The sequence below is a fragment of the Callospermophilus lateralis genome, chromosome 6, assembly GCF_048772815.1.
Source record: "Callospermophilus lateralis isolate mCalLat2 chromosome 6, mCalLat2.hap1, whole genome shotgun sequence".
Taxonomy (NCBI): domain Eukaryota; kingdom Metazoa; phylum Chordata; class Mammalia; order Rodentia; family Sciuridae; genus Callospermophilus; species Callospermophilus lateralis.
Window position 1 is genome coordinate 110,105,263 of NC_135310.1, and position 18,181 is coordinate 110,123,443.

General features: G+C 32.9%; 1 protein-coding gene across 2 annotated transcripts in view; it reads left to right on the forward strand.

The window, feature by feature from the left end:
- The window catches only part of Supt3h (SPT3 homolog, SAGA and STAGA complex component), a 458,490-nt gene that overhangs the window by 290,825 nt on the left and 149,484 nt on the right, over positions 1-18,181 (forward strand). For both annotated transcript variants that reach the window (XM_076860132.2, XM_076860134.2), the window contains exons 4-5: positions 11,802-11,888; positions 14,894-14,984. In XM_076860132.2, the coding sequence (XP_076716247.1) occupies positions 11,802-11,888; positions 14,894-14,984 (178 nt within the window). The remainder of the gene's footprint in view (positions 1-11,801; positions 11,889-14,893; positions 14,985-18,181) is intronic.

The following is an 18,181-nucleotide window of genomic DNA, read 5'->3' on the forward strand; positions in this document are numbered from 1 at the left end:
AATTGCCTATATCACCTGCTGATTTGTGTACTGTGGTAACCATTATGGTAAAATAAATCATTAATACTAAGTAAGAGCCCAACCTCATAACTGCCTTCCATACTCATACAGTTAATTGGGTTGGTTGTTATTTCCACTGATTTGAAAATTGATTCCCATATGCATTTTACCAGGTTGCAATATTGCTTTTTGTGATTCTTATTTATTTCTTCTCTCATTGATGCCAACACTTAATTATGAAACCAAAAATAAACTCCACCAGGGTTAAACACTAGGATCAGATAACAAAGGCAGAAAGGCTCTTTGGAGCTCATTTGGTATTTATCTCTCTTTGCTTACCACTTGAAGAACTTGAAAATGAGAAAGATCAGCTTTTTTGTTTAAAGCTATTGCTGTGAAATTGTATGAATACTAATGGATGCATTGTATTTAATTAATATCACAGTGATTTTTACATGAGAAATTATTAGAGAAACAATGAATTCTTTATCAAAAGAAGCCAAATAATTTTTCCATTTAAGTTTAGGTGAGAGTTACTTTACATCTTTGAAGAAAGTGATTTTAGTTATATATACTTGTGCGCGCACACACACACACACACGTATCTCCATATTTATCTTATAAATATGTATTTTCATACATGTGTGTAATATATCAATACAAGTATTGATATATATTTATATATATAATATATGTATTTTCATATATGTGTGTATATATATCAATGCAAGTATATATGTATATGTGTGTATATATATAAAAATACACACACACACACACACACACACACACACACACACACATTAGAAACTATTGTACAGGCATTATGGTGATACACACCTATTATCCCAGCTACTCAGGAGGCTGAGACAGGAGGATTGCAAGGTGAAAGCCAACTTAAACAACTTGGTAAGACCCTGTTTTAAAAAAAGAAACGAAAAGAAAATTAGAAAGGGCTGTGAGTATAGTTCAGTGGTAGACCACTTGTCTACCATTCTTGAGGCCCTAAGGGGAATCGCAGTGGGTGGGGGAAATATAACATATTTATCCACAGAAATTATTTAAATCCTAACTTTGTTTATGGGAAAGCATTAATGCTAAATAGATGTCTGGTAATGGCTCTCAGTCTTTATGAATACTAAAAGCTACAAACTTTTTTATGAGTACCCAAAATTTTAATTTCTCTTTTCTCAATAAATGTAAATTATATTTGAGGCTTTCTATATGATGAAAGACATTATCTCACTTAAGCATCATAAAAATGTTATGAAAAGGAAAAAAACCAAGATGTTATAGAAAATTTACCGGGGGGGTGGTATCAAGGATTGAACTCAGGGACACTGGACCACTCAGTCACATTCCCCAGCCCTATTTTGTATTTTATTTAGAGATAGGATCTCACTGAGTTGCTTAGCACCTTGATTTTGCTGAGTCTGACTTTGAGCTTGTGATCCTCCTGCCTCAGCTTCTGGAGTCGCTGGGATTACAGGTGTGCACCACCAGGCCCAGGTAGAAAATATTTTTAAGGTAATGGTTTTTAAATCTTATTAAACTAGCATGGAGATTATTCACTAAGTTAGACCATAAAATGGAGGTATAGTAATCTTAAGTGCTCTGAAACACTCCAGGATCCTGTAGTGACCAAGAAAGCCACACCTTCACTGAGTATCACAGCATATCTCTTCTTCCTGCTTCACACCTAGCATCAGAAACTGCAATTCTAAAAGTCTAAAATTGGCTTTCTGCATATATTTTCTTATCTAAAAAACATAATCATAAAGTTGTATTTGCTAAAACAAGGGTAGTAGTAATACAGATAATATTAGAAATCAATTTTCTCAATCCCCCTAATTATTCTTTGGCATTACCTTCTTTCCATTTGGTAAGGATCACAATCATTATATTGGTCTGTGTGTGGTCTGGTGTAATTTGATGCTTTTAGTGCCCTGATCTCCACGTGGGGATTTAATTCAAGACCTATGTTTATTCCTACACATTCTAGAGTGAAATGAATTCAAGCTATCTTATGAAGAATAAGGAAGAGTTCTGGAAATATAGCAATAAACATTGTTTTTTTATCTGTTATATTTTTGGCTTTTGAAGAAATAAGAAATAGCTATAATTTTTTCCTAGGGTACCTTTTTAGAAATGTGAACAGAGGGGAATGAGGAGGAGGGGTGCAGATGCATCAAGAAATATATAGAGAAAGAGGAGGCATAGAGGCATATTACATGTAGACAAGGAAAGCACACATTCTGTAAGCTACCAAAAGTTTTTATGTTTATAAAATTTAGGAAATGCAAGTGAAATATATATCTTAGGACTTTAAAAATATAGAACTTTTTAGTGAGATCCTAAACAACTTAGTGAGTCCCTGTCTCAAAATTTTAAAAAAATTAAAATTAAAAATTATATATAATTGTCTAGTTACTGAGTTATAAAAGATAGCTCTAAATTATGTAGTACAGATTCAAGATAAGCTTCCATCTTTCAGCAATTTTATTGTATCTTAATTTAGATACTTAAATAGATTGTATTTTCCTGTTAATAGTTAAATAGTAGTTAACATTTTAAACAGTATTTATGTAATTAACAATATTGTACTTCCAACTATGATCTAGTTTTAGTAGAGAGTGGTGTGTAAGTTTTAGTATAATAAGTACAGTTATTCTATATTATTTAAACTAGAATCTGGTTTAATACTTTTATATTAACTTTTAAACATTTCTAAAATACCCCTTTTCTTACTTTTAAATAAATGTGGATACATTTAAACTTCAAAGTTACTTATGAATGGCTTTTATGCAAAGTAGGTTAAAAGAAAGTATTCAAATGTTAATACTTGCTTTCCTAATTTCACATTTAAATGAGTAACCAAAGAATTAGTTTCATGTCGAAGTTGCTATTTTCAGACAAATACAGAATCGTTGTTTTTTGGACATTTGTTAAAGCCTTGTAGGATCACATTGATTGTGGTTTGGTAATTCTTTTGAAAATAAATATATTTACATATATATGTATATATAAGAATTCTTTGAGCCCTGAGATATATTGATAATTACAACCTTATATTTTTAAAATGTTAATGATTTGACTTACTATTCTAAAAATAAGAGTAAGAAGCAAAACTTTTGAAGACCAGATACCAAGCAAAAAATAAAGCATCATATGATAGGAAAATACCAGGTCAAATATCTTACATTTATAGTGTTCTGAATGTTTATTTCATTTAGTTATGACTATATTTCCTTTCAAACACTTGCTTTTTTTGAGGGGTGGGAACCAGGGATTGAACTCAGGAGTACTTCACCACTGAGCCCCATCGCCAGCCGTATTTTGTATTTTATTTAGAGGCAGGGTCTCACTGGGTTACTTAGCACCTTACTTTTGCTGAGACTGGCTTTGAACTTGTGATACTCCTGCCTCAGCCTCCCAAATACCTGGGATGACAGGTGTGCACCACAGCACTTGACCAAACACTTACTTTGTTCTTAGTTGTTAAGCTATATGTGTGTATAAAGCCACTGGCTTACATTTTTGATCCAGTATTTTGTTTTTGAACCATTCATTTGCCAGCAATGGAAGAGATTTTTATAGGTAAATACAGATGCGTTTCACCTTATTAGGGGTCACCTCCTGTTAAGCTAGCTTATCATCAGATGAAAACATCCCAAGTCAGAAATGCATGTAATATGCTTAATGTACCTTAGAGCAACACAATACATGGCAGTATATCAGTTGTTTCCCTCATGATGCCAAGGCTAGCTGAGTATCACCGGAGCACATAAACCTGCATACTGCAATCATGGTACCATTTCTACTGAAAGAGTGGTGTTTTTACACCATTATAAATTTGAAAAAAAAAATTGTTAAGTTGAACTTTGTAACTTGGGAGACATCTGTTAATATTTTTATGCATAATTTTTTTTCAATGCAACATCAGGTTTAATTTGGTGATCACATTTTCCTTTATTCTGAATAAGAAATAATCTTGGAGAGAAACATGAACGCCTGGATGTTGAAATTTTATTACTAAATATAACAGTTTTGTATGTCTGGACATCTCTCATAAATATGTCTTGAGTATTGAATGAGATAATATGTAGAATATCTGAAAGATATGGTATTACATTCAATACATGTTAGAATTAAAAATGGAGTTTAACCTTTTGATTAAACTTGGGTGGAACATGTGCTTTTATCAAAACTCTCAACACCCCAGTAAAAAACAGCACAGTCATCTATAAAGGCATAAACCCACAAAGACACAGAAAATGAGAATTGTCAAAAATTCTGGTAGGTTAAGGCAGATAGAAATAACAGACCTGAGAAAAATAAAGCCTTTGGAGCATAGGAAAATTCAGGATTAAAGGTACCTCTAAAGTTTTGGATGAACTAAAAACAGGAAGATTTATAGAAAGAAAAGGCAATATTTTATACAAGTGTCCTATCCAAACTATATATCCAACAATTCCTTTTCTATTTTGGTAAAACAGAAAAGTTTTACTGTCTTGAGAGGTTTAATAAAAAAGATCATAGTATCAGATCCCAGGGACACGTCCACCAATATTCAATTAATAGACATTCCAGGAAGAACCCATGAAACAGAAGGAAGGAAATTTTCACGAAAATCAAAGAAAAATTTCCAGATGTAAAGGACAAGAATATGCAGATTGTAGTATCCCTGTGAGTACCCAGCAAAATATATGAGGAAGAGCCTTACCAAGGCACACCTCATGAAATTTCAGAATCTGAAGTATAAAGAGGGCAGCAGTAAAAGTTTCTGTGAAGAAGGAGAAAGTCGTATAATGGCTTAGGAGTCAAAATACATGTGACTTCTCATTAGGAACATGTTAAGCTAGAAAACAGTTACAAAGAGTCTTCAAGGTTCTGAGGGGAAATGATGTTAACCTAGAGTTCTATTCTTAGCCAGATTATCAGTTCAATATGTAGGTGTCATAAATACATTGTAGTCATACATATATTTAAAAATTTATTTTTTAAGAACCCTTTCTCAGCTCTCAGAGGTCCATTTCAACTGTGGAGAGAGATGATGTAGTTTGAGTTCATTCTAATTAACTCCCTATTTAAAAAGAAAAAAATTGCCTTTTCTTCAAGATGGCACTGAAAGCAAAGAAGGAAGCTCCTGTCCTTCCCAAAGCTGAAGACAAAGCAAAAATTTTGAATGCTAAGAAGGTAGTGTTAAAAGGCTTCCATAGCCACAAAAAAGAAGATAAGATCCACTTATCACCTAACTTCCTGTGGCCTAAGACATGCAGCAGTAGAGGTAGCCCAAATATCCTTGGAAGAACTTCCCTGGAAGAAACAACTTTGACTATTAGACTATCATCAAGTTTCTTCCACTATTGAGTCAACCATGAAGATTGAAGACAACACCACACTAGTGTTCATTGTGGGGCTCAAGCACAACAAACACCATTTTAAACAGATTGTAAAGAAGCTCTGGGACGTTGATGTGGCCAAGGTCAATGCCCTGATCAGACCTGATGGAAAGAAGAAGGCATAAATTTGACTGGCTGATGATTCTGGTGCTTTGGACATTGCTAACAAAATTGGGATCATATAAACAGATATGTAGATATACATTTTTTTCAACATAAAGAAAAAAGTCTTTTTTTTTTTTTTTTTTTTTTTTTTTGCTACTGGGTATTGAACCTGTGGCCTTGTGCATGCAAGAACTCTACCAACCAAGCTATATCCCCAGCCCCAAAAGTCATCATTCTTTAAAAGAATGTAATGTCCAGACTTCTTATAATATGACAGTCCCAATATCTCAGATGAAGTCCCAGATTACTTAAAATATGAAGTATAAGGAAAACATGACTCATAACAAGGGGAAAAAATATTCAATAGAAGTTAACTCTGAGATGTCTCAGATGTCGAAATTAATAGACAAGGATTTTAAAGCAACTATTATAACTGTACTCAAGAACTAAAAGGAAACTTTTTCTTTTTTTAGAAAGAGTGAGAGAGAGAGAGGGAGAGAGAGAGAGAATTTTTTTTTTAATATTTATTTTTTAGTATTTGGCGGACACAGCATCTTTGTTTGTACGTGGTGCTGAGGATCGAACCCGGGCCGCACGCATGCCAGGCGAGCGCGCTACCACTTGAGCCACATCCCCAGCCCCTAAAAGGAAACTTTAGAGCATTTGTTCTACCAAAATGAGAAAGTGCATCAAGAAAGATCAAAAGCTGAGTTGAAGAAGGACCCAAAACAAGAATAAGAGAGTCTGGAGGGCTCCAGGTGAGATCTCATTAAAAACAACAAAAAAATAAAGCAAGAAATCCAAGTGTGTTTCAAACTGTCAAATGTCTCCTATGAAATAGTATTAGGTTTACTGGGGGAAAAAAAAGTACAAGGAAAACCAAGAAGAAAACAAATTATAAAAGAAATTTAATTATAGTGGCCAACCTGTTTATAATGTTAACATATACATAATAATATAAATACTGGTGGTTAATTTGACAAAAATTACAATTTATAGGTAAGATCAGAATAAAAGGAAGATGATGTTTAAATTTGGGGCATTTAAAAATTCTGAATATTTTTCACCTCTTGTAATAGTTGCAAATATATAAAACTGAAAATTAAAAACTTCTAAGTTTTTGGGCTGGGGATGTGGCTCAAGTGGTAGTGCGCTCGCCTGGCATGCGTGCGGCCCGGGTTCGATCCTCAGCACCCCATACAAACAAAGATGTTGTGTCTGCCTATAACTAAAAAAAATAAAAATAAAAATATTAAAATTCTCTCTCTCTCTCAAAAAAAAAACTTATAAGTTTATTTCAGATATGTAGACAACAAAAACAAGCTCAAAAAGTTGAAAAGGTTTGCTGATGAAAGCAGGATTATGGATTGGAAAGAAATATGGCAAGGTTCTCCTATCTGTCCTTAAAAAATTTCTTGTATTATTTGATTTTTACTGTTATATACATTTTACCTTAGATACTAACTTTTTAAAATTGGAAGCTTAATACTTACAATACACATAGCATAGAGCCTAGTACAACTTAGGTACTTGACAAATGGGTGGGAGGGGAAGGAAGGGGGCATGGGTGTAGAAAAGATGGTGGAATGGGATGGACATCATTACCCTAAGTACATGTATGAAGACACAAATAGTATGACTGTACTTTGTATACAACCAGAGATATGAAAAATTGTGCTGTATATGTGTAATATGAATTGTAATGCATTCTGCTGTCATATATAACAAGTTAGAATTTTAAAAATGAAAAATAGGTACTCAATATATACTAAGTATTATTATACCAAGATTATTAATTCTAAGATTCATTCAAGTCCTAAAGTATCTGTTTTAAATGAAAGAGAATCATAAACCTACAAATCCAGAGAAGTTACTCACTGTATCTAAATGTGTGCAGTTACTTGATAGTAAAACCAGAGTTGTAATATATATATTTTTTAACTCCAACTTCTTGAGTCACATTGTGGAAAATTCAGAGAGGACCTTTGAGGTTATTTGTGGCTGGTAAATATAGTTGTAAGCAGGACTGTCCTTTCATAGCCCAGGCTGGAATCTACCCTAGTTAGATAGTTTATGCTTGATAGATGGACAGATGGCTAGAAAGACAAATAATTTAGATCTGACAATAACTTAACCTAAGATCCTACCTTTTTATTATAATGAAACAAAGCCTGTCTTTCACTATTTATCTTCACAAAGGAAAAGACCTAGGATTTGGGGAAAACATAAAGAAAAGAGATATACAACAGAAGCTTTGTTGAGATGTACTATTTTCAATGTTTTAATAATTAGGGAATTTTCAGCTTAATTGTTGAACATTTAAAACCATATTAAACTCTAGAGAAATCTGTCTGCTGAATTTATGTGGGCCCTAGCTTCAATATAAGTATATGGATTTCATGTAGCTCTTCCTTATATTATAGATAGAAAACTGAAAATCTTGGAGGGGAAAATAGGTCGCTGACACTTAGCAAATAATTATAAACTGCCTTTTGGGGATTTGTTTTCCTAGACCTAGAAGTTTTACTTGAAAGGGAATTGGGAGATGGGAGTGTTAGGAAACTGGTTGAGGTAGATAAAAAAGAAACTTGGTAACAAGTACAATTAAAAGATTGTGCACTGAGCATTTACATTTTATGGTTAGGGTATGTGATAAACATTGTTATGTGAAGATAACCGTAGCTCTAATTTCTTTGAGAACATTATTTTGAAGCCTATATTTTAATAAGAAAATGCTGCATCTTTTAAGAAGAATCAAGAATTTTCATAATTTGAATATACTACCATATTAGGATTCACACCGTTATAGAGGCCAAGTCCCAGAAGAGCCAACTTGTAGATACATAGTCTGAAAGTTGGCAGCCTCCAGACACAAGAAGAGGTGATGTCTCTTTCAGGTGAATGCACACAGCAAAAAAAGACCTATGTCCCAGCTCAGTGAGGCAGAAACTATTTCCTCCTATGCAGCATTTTCTACTCTATTAAGCTTATTCAGATGCTTGACTGTCTGGATGAGGTCTGTCCACTTAGGAATGATGCTGTGGTTTGAATGTCCCCTCCAAAACTCATGTTTAAAATTACCACTGTAACAATATTAAGAAGTGGGGCCTATAGGGGTGACTAGGCCATGAGGACTCTACTGTCATTCATGGATCAATTATCTTATTGTGGGAGTAGATTAGTTATAGCGGGAGTAGACTAGTTATAGTGGGAGTGGGCTCCTAGATTAAGGATAAGTTTGGCCCCCACCCTTTCTGTGTCTCGTACATACTCACTTTTCTTTCCATCATGTTATAATGCAGAATGAATGCCCTCACTAAATTCTAGCACCAAGCTTTTGGATTTCACCACCTCCAGAACTCTGAGCCAAATAAACTTCTATTGTTTATAAACTACCTCGCCTGTGGTATTACAGCATCAGAAAGTGAGCTAAAACTGGGCAGTCTGCTTTACATGGTCTATTTGCTGATTCACGTTAATCTCATCCAGAAGCATGCCCATAAACACACCCAGAATAATGTTTGACCAAATGTCTAGACACCCTGTGGCCCAGTCAAGGTGACACATAAAATTAACCATCATAAATACACAGACAGAAATTATTGGAGCTTAAATGTGGAATTATATGAGAGAAAAACAAAAAATGGCATGGAATGAAGATATAGAGGGAAAATCTGAGTCATTCAGGGTAAAGACCATTCTTATGTTAGATAATAGTGAATTATTTTCATCTCCAAATAAGAATTGAAGATGATATTTGAGTAAAGTCATCATAGCAGTTAAATTAGGATATTATGGGGCTGGAGTTTACTCAGTGGTAGAGTGCTTGCCTCATACGTGTGAGGTACTGGGCTCCATCCTCAGCACCTCGTATAAATAAATGAATAAAATAAAGGTTCATTAACAACCAAAAACCATATTATCTTTAAAAACTTAGGATATTATGCTTAATAAATATCTTAATGCCTAGCTTATATACTCATTAATAATATAATCCAACACCATATTTGAGGGAGATCATTTTAGCAGTTAAGATGAATAACAATTTGTAGGCATTGCAATTTAGAATCCAATAGGTTAAAGGTCCCCTAAGGTTTGCCAATCTGTTTTGTAAGATAGTGCTGTTATATTTGTTTTGCTCTTGCTGCTAGGTGTACATGGAAATTTTTAGAAGTATTCCAATGATAATACATATGTTGGTGTGGATACTTTATTTAGCTAATCCATTTGATCCTCTCCTTTGGTAGAGAAGAAAAGGTCAAATTACTTCATGGGAGAGTAATTTTGAAGCCTGGGACACATCAGAACTGGACAGGCCCTGGTAAGATAACCTAGTGATAACTTTCAGTGCCAGTGGCATACTAACTAGACAGAACCCTGGGCATTCTAGGGAGTGTTACAGTGCTAATGCTAGTAAGAGTATTTTATTAGTTGAGAGTAATTAGAAAATCAGGTAGACAAATTTTGGCTGATAAACATGACAACTTTGGAGAAGGTGATTTATCATGTTGAACTCTCCTGTGTCTTTGTTTTCTATTTTCACTATCTTTCTGGTTGTACTGTTTAACACATTTGTACATTTTTATAAACTCACATTTTAAACAGTGTGATAGAGATTATTTATATGTAGTATGGGCAAACCATTTATTAATTGGGGGATACATATTTCTCCTGATCCTTTCTTAGCATGAGTGAACTTACTTATATCTACGTATTGATTTTCAGTTTTCAAGAACATTACATTTAAGAACACAAAAAAGTTACTTAATGTACAATGCTGTCTCCTGGTTCTCTCTGTGTGTGCAGCCAAATGGATATGCAAACCCATGTTGTTCTACATACTGACTGCATGTATTTTAGCTTATAGAAATGTTTGTATTTGAAAAAGGATATGTATACATATTTTCCTGACACTTCCAGTTTTTAGAAAAAGTATGTTCATACATTCTTAAAACTGTCGAGTTTATTTTTGGATAGATACATCATCTTTTAAAAAACCTTTTCCCCAAGATTTCTTTTTAAATGGTTAAATTTAAATTTCTATATTTAGGTAGAATTATGTTTATATACCAACCACCAGTATCCAGGAAATTCAGTGGTAAATCTGACAATAAGGAGTGTATAGTCTGTTTTGTAGTCTGTATATTTAGAGAAGGTTTGAAGCTTATTTAGTAAAATTGTGTTAACATTGAAGCTAAATTTCCTTAGCACAAATGCACTGTTTAATTTGATATAATTGTTAAGATAACAGTGCCACTTTTAAAAGATTAGTTTAGAAATATGTATTAGATTTATTTCTTTTAAAGAAGAATGCATTCAAGAACAGCTTTGATATATAAAATGTTTATAATATTTCATATTGGATAAAGTTGCTTCAGTGTAATCAGCATGGCTTGATCATATTTGGAAGAAGTTACAGGCTCATTTTTGTAGTGTTTTCTTCAGCATCTTTATTTTTTTCAGATGGATGTATTTTATGTTCCTTCTAACTAATCAAAATAAGAAACTGAGTTTGTCTTTGCCAAAAAGTAGAACTATCATTTTTCACATTCTTTTATTTTCCAGGTCAGTTTCAAGTAAGATTGTGTTTCTAGGGCTTCTGAATTCCTGCAAACTTGACTTTGTAGATATAAAGGCCCAGATGAGCATTTCAAGGGGAATCTAACTTTTCATGCAGTATGTTTCATGTTGTTGTGCATTCCAGATACAGTTAACTTTTTGTGTGCATGAGATTAGTGTGGATAGAAATTAATGTAGTCCAGTATTATGATTTATGGACTGAATCCTTTCCTCACTGAAGACTTGCCAAAACTAAAAGTATTTTTTTTTTCCTTTGGATATTAGAAACAGCTACTGTTTTTGTTGATCTTTTAAAGTTTTGAATGGGGCTATTTCAAATCATACCAGCATGGGAGCTCAGATTAATAATATACTTATTCAGCTAGTGATACTGAGTGAAACCATTGCTCACATGGGTATGAAGGATAAAATTTCATAAAATTATTTTCAGGTGCATTAATGCATTTCTGGAAGCGGTGTATGATTTTTTCTATTGCATGAAAGAAATCAAGGATTTCTGTTTATTATATCAGTTACAGGTGGGCTCATAATTTAATTGCATTTTTGTATATCTTAAAACATAGGGTATTTTGCTTTTAAAAGCAATAATGTGATTGCTGAATTACTCCCAAAGGTTTTTAGTTCTTAGTATATTTATCTCTCTTAAGACATCATAATTATACTGTGTTTAATTTATATTACTGAGAAAAATTCCTAAATTTCCTTTATTAATAGTTACAGCAAGCTGCTGAAGTTTCTCAGCTGCGGGGAGCAAGAGTAATCTCTCCTGAAGATCTTCTGTTTTTGATGCGCAAAGATAAGGTAACATAAAACAATTTTATTGTGTTAAAATGCTAGTCCTGGTGTTTAATTGAACTCATAAGGAAACTGTGTCCTTGTTATATAGCTTTTCATTTCGAATCATAACTATCAAATTGATGTTTTAGTCAATAGTTTACACACCAGAATAGATATATAGGGTTTTAGAAAGGCACTTGTGTCAAAATGTGCTCACAACTAATCCTCACTTATCCTTACATGTCTGTGTAGGTATTTTCTTTTCTTTTTGCTTTTTGCTTTTTGTTTTAAGTACTGGGGATTGAACCCAGAGATGAACCCACATAGCAATATCCCTAGCTCTTTTTATTTTTAATTTTGAGACAGGGACTCAGTAAGTTGCTTAAGGCCTTGCTAACTAAGTTGCTGAGGCTGGCCTCACACTTGTGGTTGTCCTACTTCAGCCTCCAAAGTTACTGGGATCACAGGCATGTGCCACCACACCCAGCACAATTTCTATTTTTTATAAACATCTCCTTTTCCTATTTAAACTCTTGGTATTAAAATATTCACACTGCTTTTTGTCTAATTTTATAATTATTTTCCGAGTGTAGCTATTTGAAAATAGTTTATAATATTTAATATGCTGTAGTTAATCATCTCTTAGTTAATAAAAATATAAAGGGAGAAAAATAATGACTTCAGTCTCAAGAGATTATGATCTGGTTTAAGAAATCTTTATGATTTGAAGAACCACTTTGAGGCTTACCAGAATTTCAGAGTTGTGTGATTTAGATGGAGAGTCTGAAGGATTTGTTGAAGTTGGGATTTCTAAGGTGAAGCTTTTGCAGTCCTGCAGACATGACCAAATAACCCAGGATATTGGTTCAGTAATCAAGGCAAAATATGATTAGTATGGTGACTGGAAATGGGAAGGGAGAACTCAGATAAAAGTAAGCATTTGCAAGATTTGTTCACTCTTTTTTAAAACTTGGGAGATTTTTAAGGAGAAATTCACATCAAGTACTACATAGCAGTGGTGCTGTGAGGAAGAAGCCTTGACTGCTATTGGGAGCAAGGAGACCCTAGAGCAGAGATTCTTTATAAAAACAGCTGGGAAACTACAGAGTTAGCATTAGTACCTTGTAGAACATTTTGTCAGGTTTTTGTTTCACTAGTGGAAATAACAAAAGATCAGTACATCCTACATTCCACTCCAACATTTTTTCTTGCTCTTTTGTGGAAATCAAATTTTAAATCATATTTAAGCTTCAGAAATATATACCATTTGATACTACTTTCTACAGTTCAAAAGGAATCTTTTTATCAACCAAAGACATAGGTCTTAGGTGATAGTTGCCAGTTTTCTCATCTTTCTCTTCAGCATAATAATTTTATTTATACACTGACATGTTTCAAGAATTTAAAGTAGATTACCTAGGTGAACTATCAGATAAAACAAAATGAAAATACCAAGTGGAATCAGAACAAAGAGAAAAGTAGTGTAGCCATCCATGGGCAGGTAGGTTTTTTCCTCTTAATAATTTCTAGTTTTGCCAGGCGCAGTGGCGCACACCTGTATCCCAGCAACTCGGAAGACTTAGACAGGAGGATCACAAGTTCAAAACCAGCCTTAGCAAAAGTGAGGCGCTAAGCAACTCAGTGAGACCCTGTCTCTAAATAAAATACAAAAAAGGGCTGGGAATGTTGCTTAGTGGTCGAGTGCCCCGAGTTCAATCTCTGGTACCAAAATTAATAATAATTTCTAGTTTACATTCAAGCAGTAGCTATTGACTGCTATGTTTTACATATTGACTAAGCAGCTTCACCTTGTTTCATGAATTCCTCACAATAGGCATGTTAGGGAGGTACTTTTCTTACTTTCCAAATGAATAAACTGAGATTCACAGGTTATGTTCTACTTCTGGCTATGCTGAACTTCGGTTGTAAGACCAATCTTTACCTCTGTTTTCCTGTATATAAAATGATAATTATATTTGTCTATGTCTCAGGGCTATTGAAATGCTGGTGAGGAGCTTTGCAAAATATAGTACATTTCAGTTATTATTAGAAATTTTGGACTAGGGAGCCAGGCATGCTGGCACTTGCCTGTAGCCCCACCTACTTGGGAGCCTCAAGGCAAGAGGGAAGACTGAATGTTCAAGGCCTGCCTGGGTATTTTATAGCAAGACCTTGTCTCAAAAATAGAAAAGGACTGGTGATATAGCTCAGGGGTGGATCACTTGCCTAACCCAAGGCCCCAGGTTCTATCCTTAGCACCACAAAACAAAATGAAAGAAAGAAAGAAAGAAAAAGAAGAAGAAAAGAAATCGTAAACCTGAAGGTCGGGAATCAGTCACAATATCTTCTGAGTGTAAACACAAAACAGAGTACTACTATGTATTACCAGTCACTTTTAAAGTTAAGTGATATTGTAGTTTTCTAATAAATCCAAAGAAGGCCATCATTAATATCTAACTATCATTCATGAGCTTTAAGTTTTTTAAAAATAGTTTCTCAGGTTACAGAATAGTTTCACCAAAATATTATACACAAACCAATTCTTCTGGTGAAAAGATCTCAGATGATAGAAAAAATATATGTAAAGGATACATATATTTTTTAAAACAATTGTTATAAATCCATTATCTAGATGTTTATGAGTCACTGTTTAAAAATAAAAATTTGTGTATAAAAATTCTACAGCATAAGGATACTTACATTAGTATGGCAAATGTGGTATTTATTACAATCTTCAAAAAGAATTTTAAAACTTTTTATAAGACACACACAAAAATAATTATTGTGATTCTGGAACATCTGGATACTTGCATAAGATAGGTAATTTTAAAACTACTTTTTCTTTTAGCATTTATATTTCATTTAATGACTGCATATTTATTTTATAGAATTGTTCTATAGATTGCTGTATTTTCTCCAGTGATTCTGGGTTACTGGTTTATTAAATTTCATTAATCATAGTAGTCCTTATTAAATAAAATGAATATGTATGTAAGTTTTATTATTTACTTATTTCATGTTTTTAATAGAAAAAGCTTAGAAGACTACTAAAATATATGTTTATTCGAGACTACAAATCAAAGATCGTCAAAGGCATAGATGAAGATGATCTTCTAGAAGGTAATCAAAACAAAACACTAAGATAAAAAAAGTAGCTGTGACACATGTCTTTTGAATGACACATTTTTTCAAAGTTAATGTCAATATCCCCTTCATATTAGGATATATATATATATATACTATTAAAAATAATACAGTTTGGAAATTATCCAAATATTTAGTTGTTGGCAGTTTAATATTGTGATTTTCTATTTAGATGACTTCATCAGAGTTTATTTCCTTTTAATAATTGTGTACTGTTTTATATCAGAAAATCATGACACAAAGAAAATTGTATTGATTCAATACAATTGGTTTTTGCAAGAGTGATTTTTCTATGGTGGCTTAGAGAGCCAGAAAAATTTTGTATTTCTGTGTGTTTAGTTTTGAAATTGACATGTACAGATTTTACTTATTTGTAATAAAATGTATCTGATGTTTTATAATATAAAGTCACCTCATTCTGGTCTATTTCTAACAAAAAGCATAATAACAGCTGGGTACAGTGTTGCACACCTGTATTCTCAGTGGCTGGAGATGATGATACAGGAGGGTCAGCATCAGCAATTTAGTGAGGCCCTAAGCAACTTAGTGAGACCCTATCTCAAAATAAAATATTTTAAAAAGGGCTGGAGATGTGACTTAGTGGTTAAGCCCCCTGGGTTAAATTCTCAGTACCTTCCCTCCACCCCCCTAAAAAAAGGTAATACAAAGTAGAAAATTTTCTTTCTCTGATCTTTTGAAATCATTTCCTATTTTAGAATATTTAGTAAAATATTAATGTTGCAAAATCAAATATTACTAAGTTGAAAATAGGTAAGTACTTATTACTGAATAAAAATAAATTCATAGACTTTATTTAGAAATAAAACTTATTTAGAAATGTCTTAAGAAATAATTTATGTTATTTATAAGTATTTTGTGAAAGAATCCATTTTTAGAAATAGAAAACTATTTTACAAATAGTTTTATTGATTATAGTTATTATACAATTGTGTCCATTTCTAATAGATAAATTAAAAAATAAGAAACTGACAAAATACTAGCTAATGAATATTTCCAAAAACTAAGGTTAACAATTTTGAAAAAGATCCAGTTTCTGTCAACAAATGATGTGAAATAGCCTTGAAAAAAGAATGTTTCTAATTAAATATATTACACAGCATCCCATATTTAACATTACAAAATTTTTTAAAAATTTAATTCTGGAAAACTGTTGTCAAGTGGATTTAAAGTTTCCTTTTATTGACTGCTTAAAGAATACAGACTTGGAGTAAAATAGACATGGATTCCAATCAACCCCACATATTCCTCTGTATGTGACCTGTACGTCAGTTTTCTTATTTCTAAGAGGAAATTGTGCTTCTTAACATGTAAATTCTTTTGAGAGTTCAACATAATATTCTAAAAGCATTTGATACATGTGTATCACTGAATAAATGATAGTTAATACCATGCTTTCAATACCTAGAAACTTAGAATAATAAGTCTACTATTCAGTTTCGCTAATACCAGAATTTGATCTGATGTGCTCTTTTTATTTATTTGAAATCATTCCTCTTAATCTTCATTTATAAGCTCCAATTTTGTGTATATTTTAAAAAGTCCACTATTTTTTTTTTTAAAGTTGATATTGGCCAGGTGCAGTGGTGCATGTCTTTAATTCCAGCTACTAAGGATGCTGAGGCAGGAGGATCACAAGGTCAAGCCCAGCCAGAGCAACATAGGAAAATCCTGCCTCAAAATTAAAAAAAATAATAATAATAAAATTAAAAAATTAAAGGCTAGGCAATATAGCTTAATGATAAAGTACCCCTGAGTTCAATCCCTAGTACCAAATATAAGCAATTTTAAAATTCTAAGACAGCCTTCTATAAAGTCCCAAGAAACAACATCATACTTAGTGGTGAAACACTAGGTACTTTATTTCCTGAGATCCAGAATAAGACAAGGATGTCCACTTGTGCCACTTATATGTAACATTGTGTAGGAGGTTTTAGCAAGGGTACTTAGGCATAAAAAGAACAAAGGACATCCATACTGGAAAGGAGGAAGTAAAATTATCTCTATTTATAGATTACATAGTCTTATATATAGAACATTCTTAAGAAACCCACTAAAAACTGTTAAAGCTAATAGACAAGCTTAGCAATTTTGTTTTGTTTCTGTTTTTGTTTGAAACTGGCAATTGAACCCAGGAATGCTTTACTACTGAGTTACCTTCCTAGCCCTTTTGATATTTTATTTTGAAATAGGGTCTCAAGGTGCTCATGTTGTCCTCAAACTCACGATCCTCCTGCCTCAATCTCCCAAGTAGCTGAGATATGGGAAACTCAGTGAGTTTTGATCATACAAATATACAAAAATCAAGCAGATTTTGATAAATTGGCAATGAACCCTCCAAATATGAAATTAAGAAAACAGTGCAGTTTGCAGTAGCATCAAAAAGAACAAAATATTTTGAAATGAATTTTACCAAAGACCTCTAAGACTTCTACATTGAAAATTACAAAATATTGTTCAAAAAAAGAAGGATTAGATTAAAATAGGTATCCTGTGTTTATTGATTGGAATACTTAATATTGTTAAGGTGGTAGTACTCCTCAACTTGATCTATGGATTCCACCTGCTTTTGGTAGAAATGAGCAAATTGATCTTATCATTCACATGAAACTTTCCAATTCTGGCATAAAATGACCCATTTTCTAAGATAATCAGGACTCAAAATAGGTAAAACAATCTTGACAAAGAACAAAGTCAGAAGATTCATGCTTACTGATTTCAGCTCCTACAAGAATCAAGACAAAATGGTACTGACAAGAGGATAGACATATTGGTCATTAATGAATAACCATTTGGAATAAATTGAAATTGAGAAACCAGAAAACGTCTTCACATTTAGGGTCAATTGATTTTGACAAGGGCTTCAAATTAATTTAATGGGGGAAAAATAGTCATTTCAACAAATGGTGCTAGAACAACTGGATACCTACGTACAAGCAAAAAAAAAAAAAAAAAAAAATTGACTGGTTCCTAACAAAATATACAAAAGCTAACTCATCATGGAACTAAATGTAGGAACTCAAGACTATAAAACAAATTCTTAAAAGGAAATTTTGACTATTCCACAAATAATACTTTTTTCATAAAAAGCCAAGAGTACAGAGAGAGGAAGAAAGGATGAGGCAAACATTTTTCACAGGTCTGTTGGTGGGAAG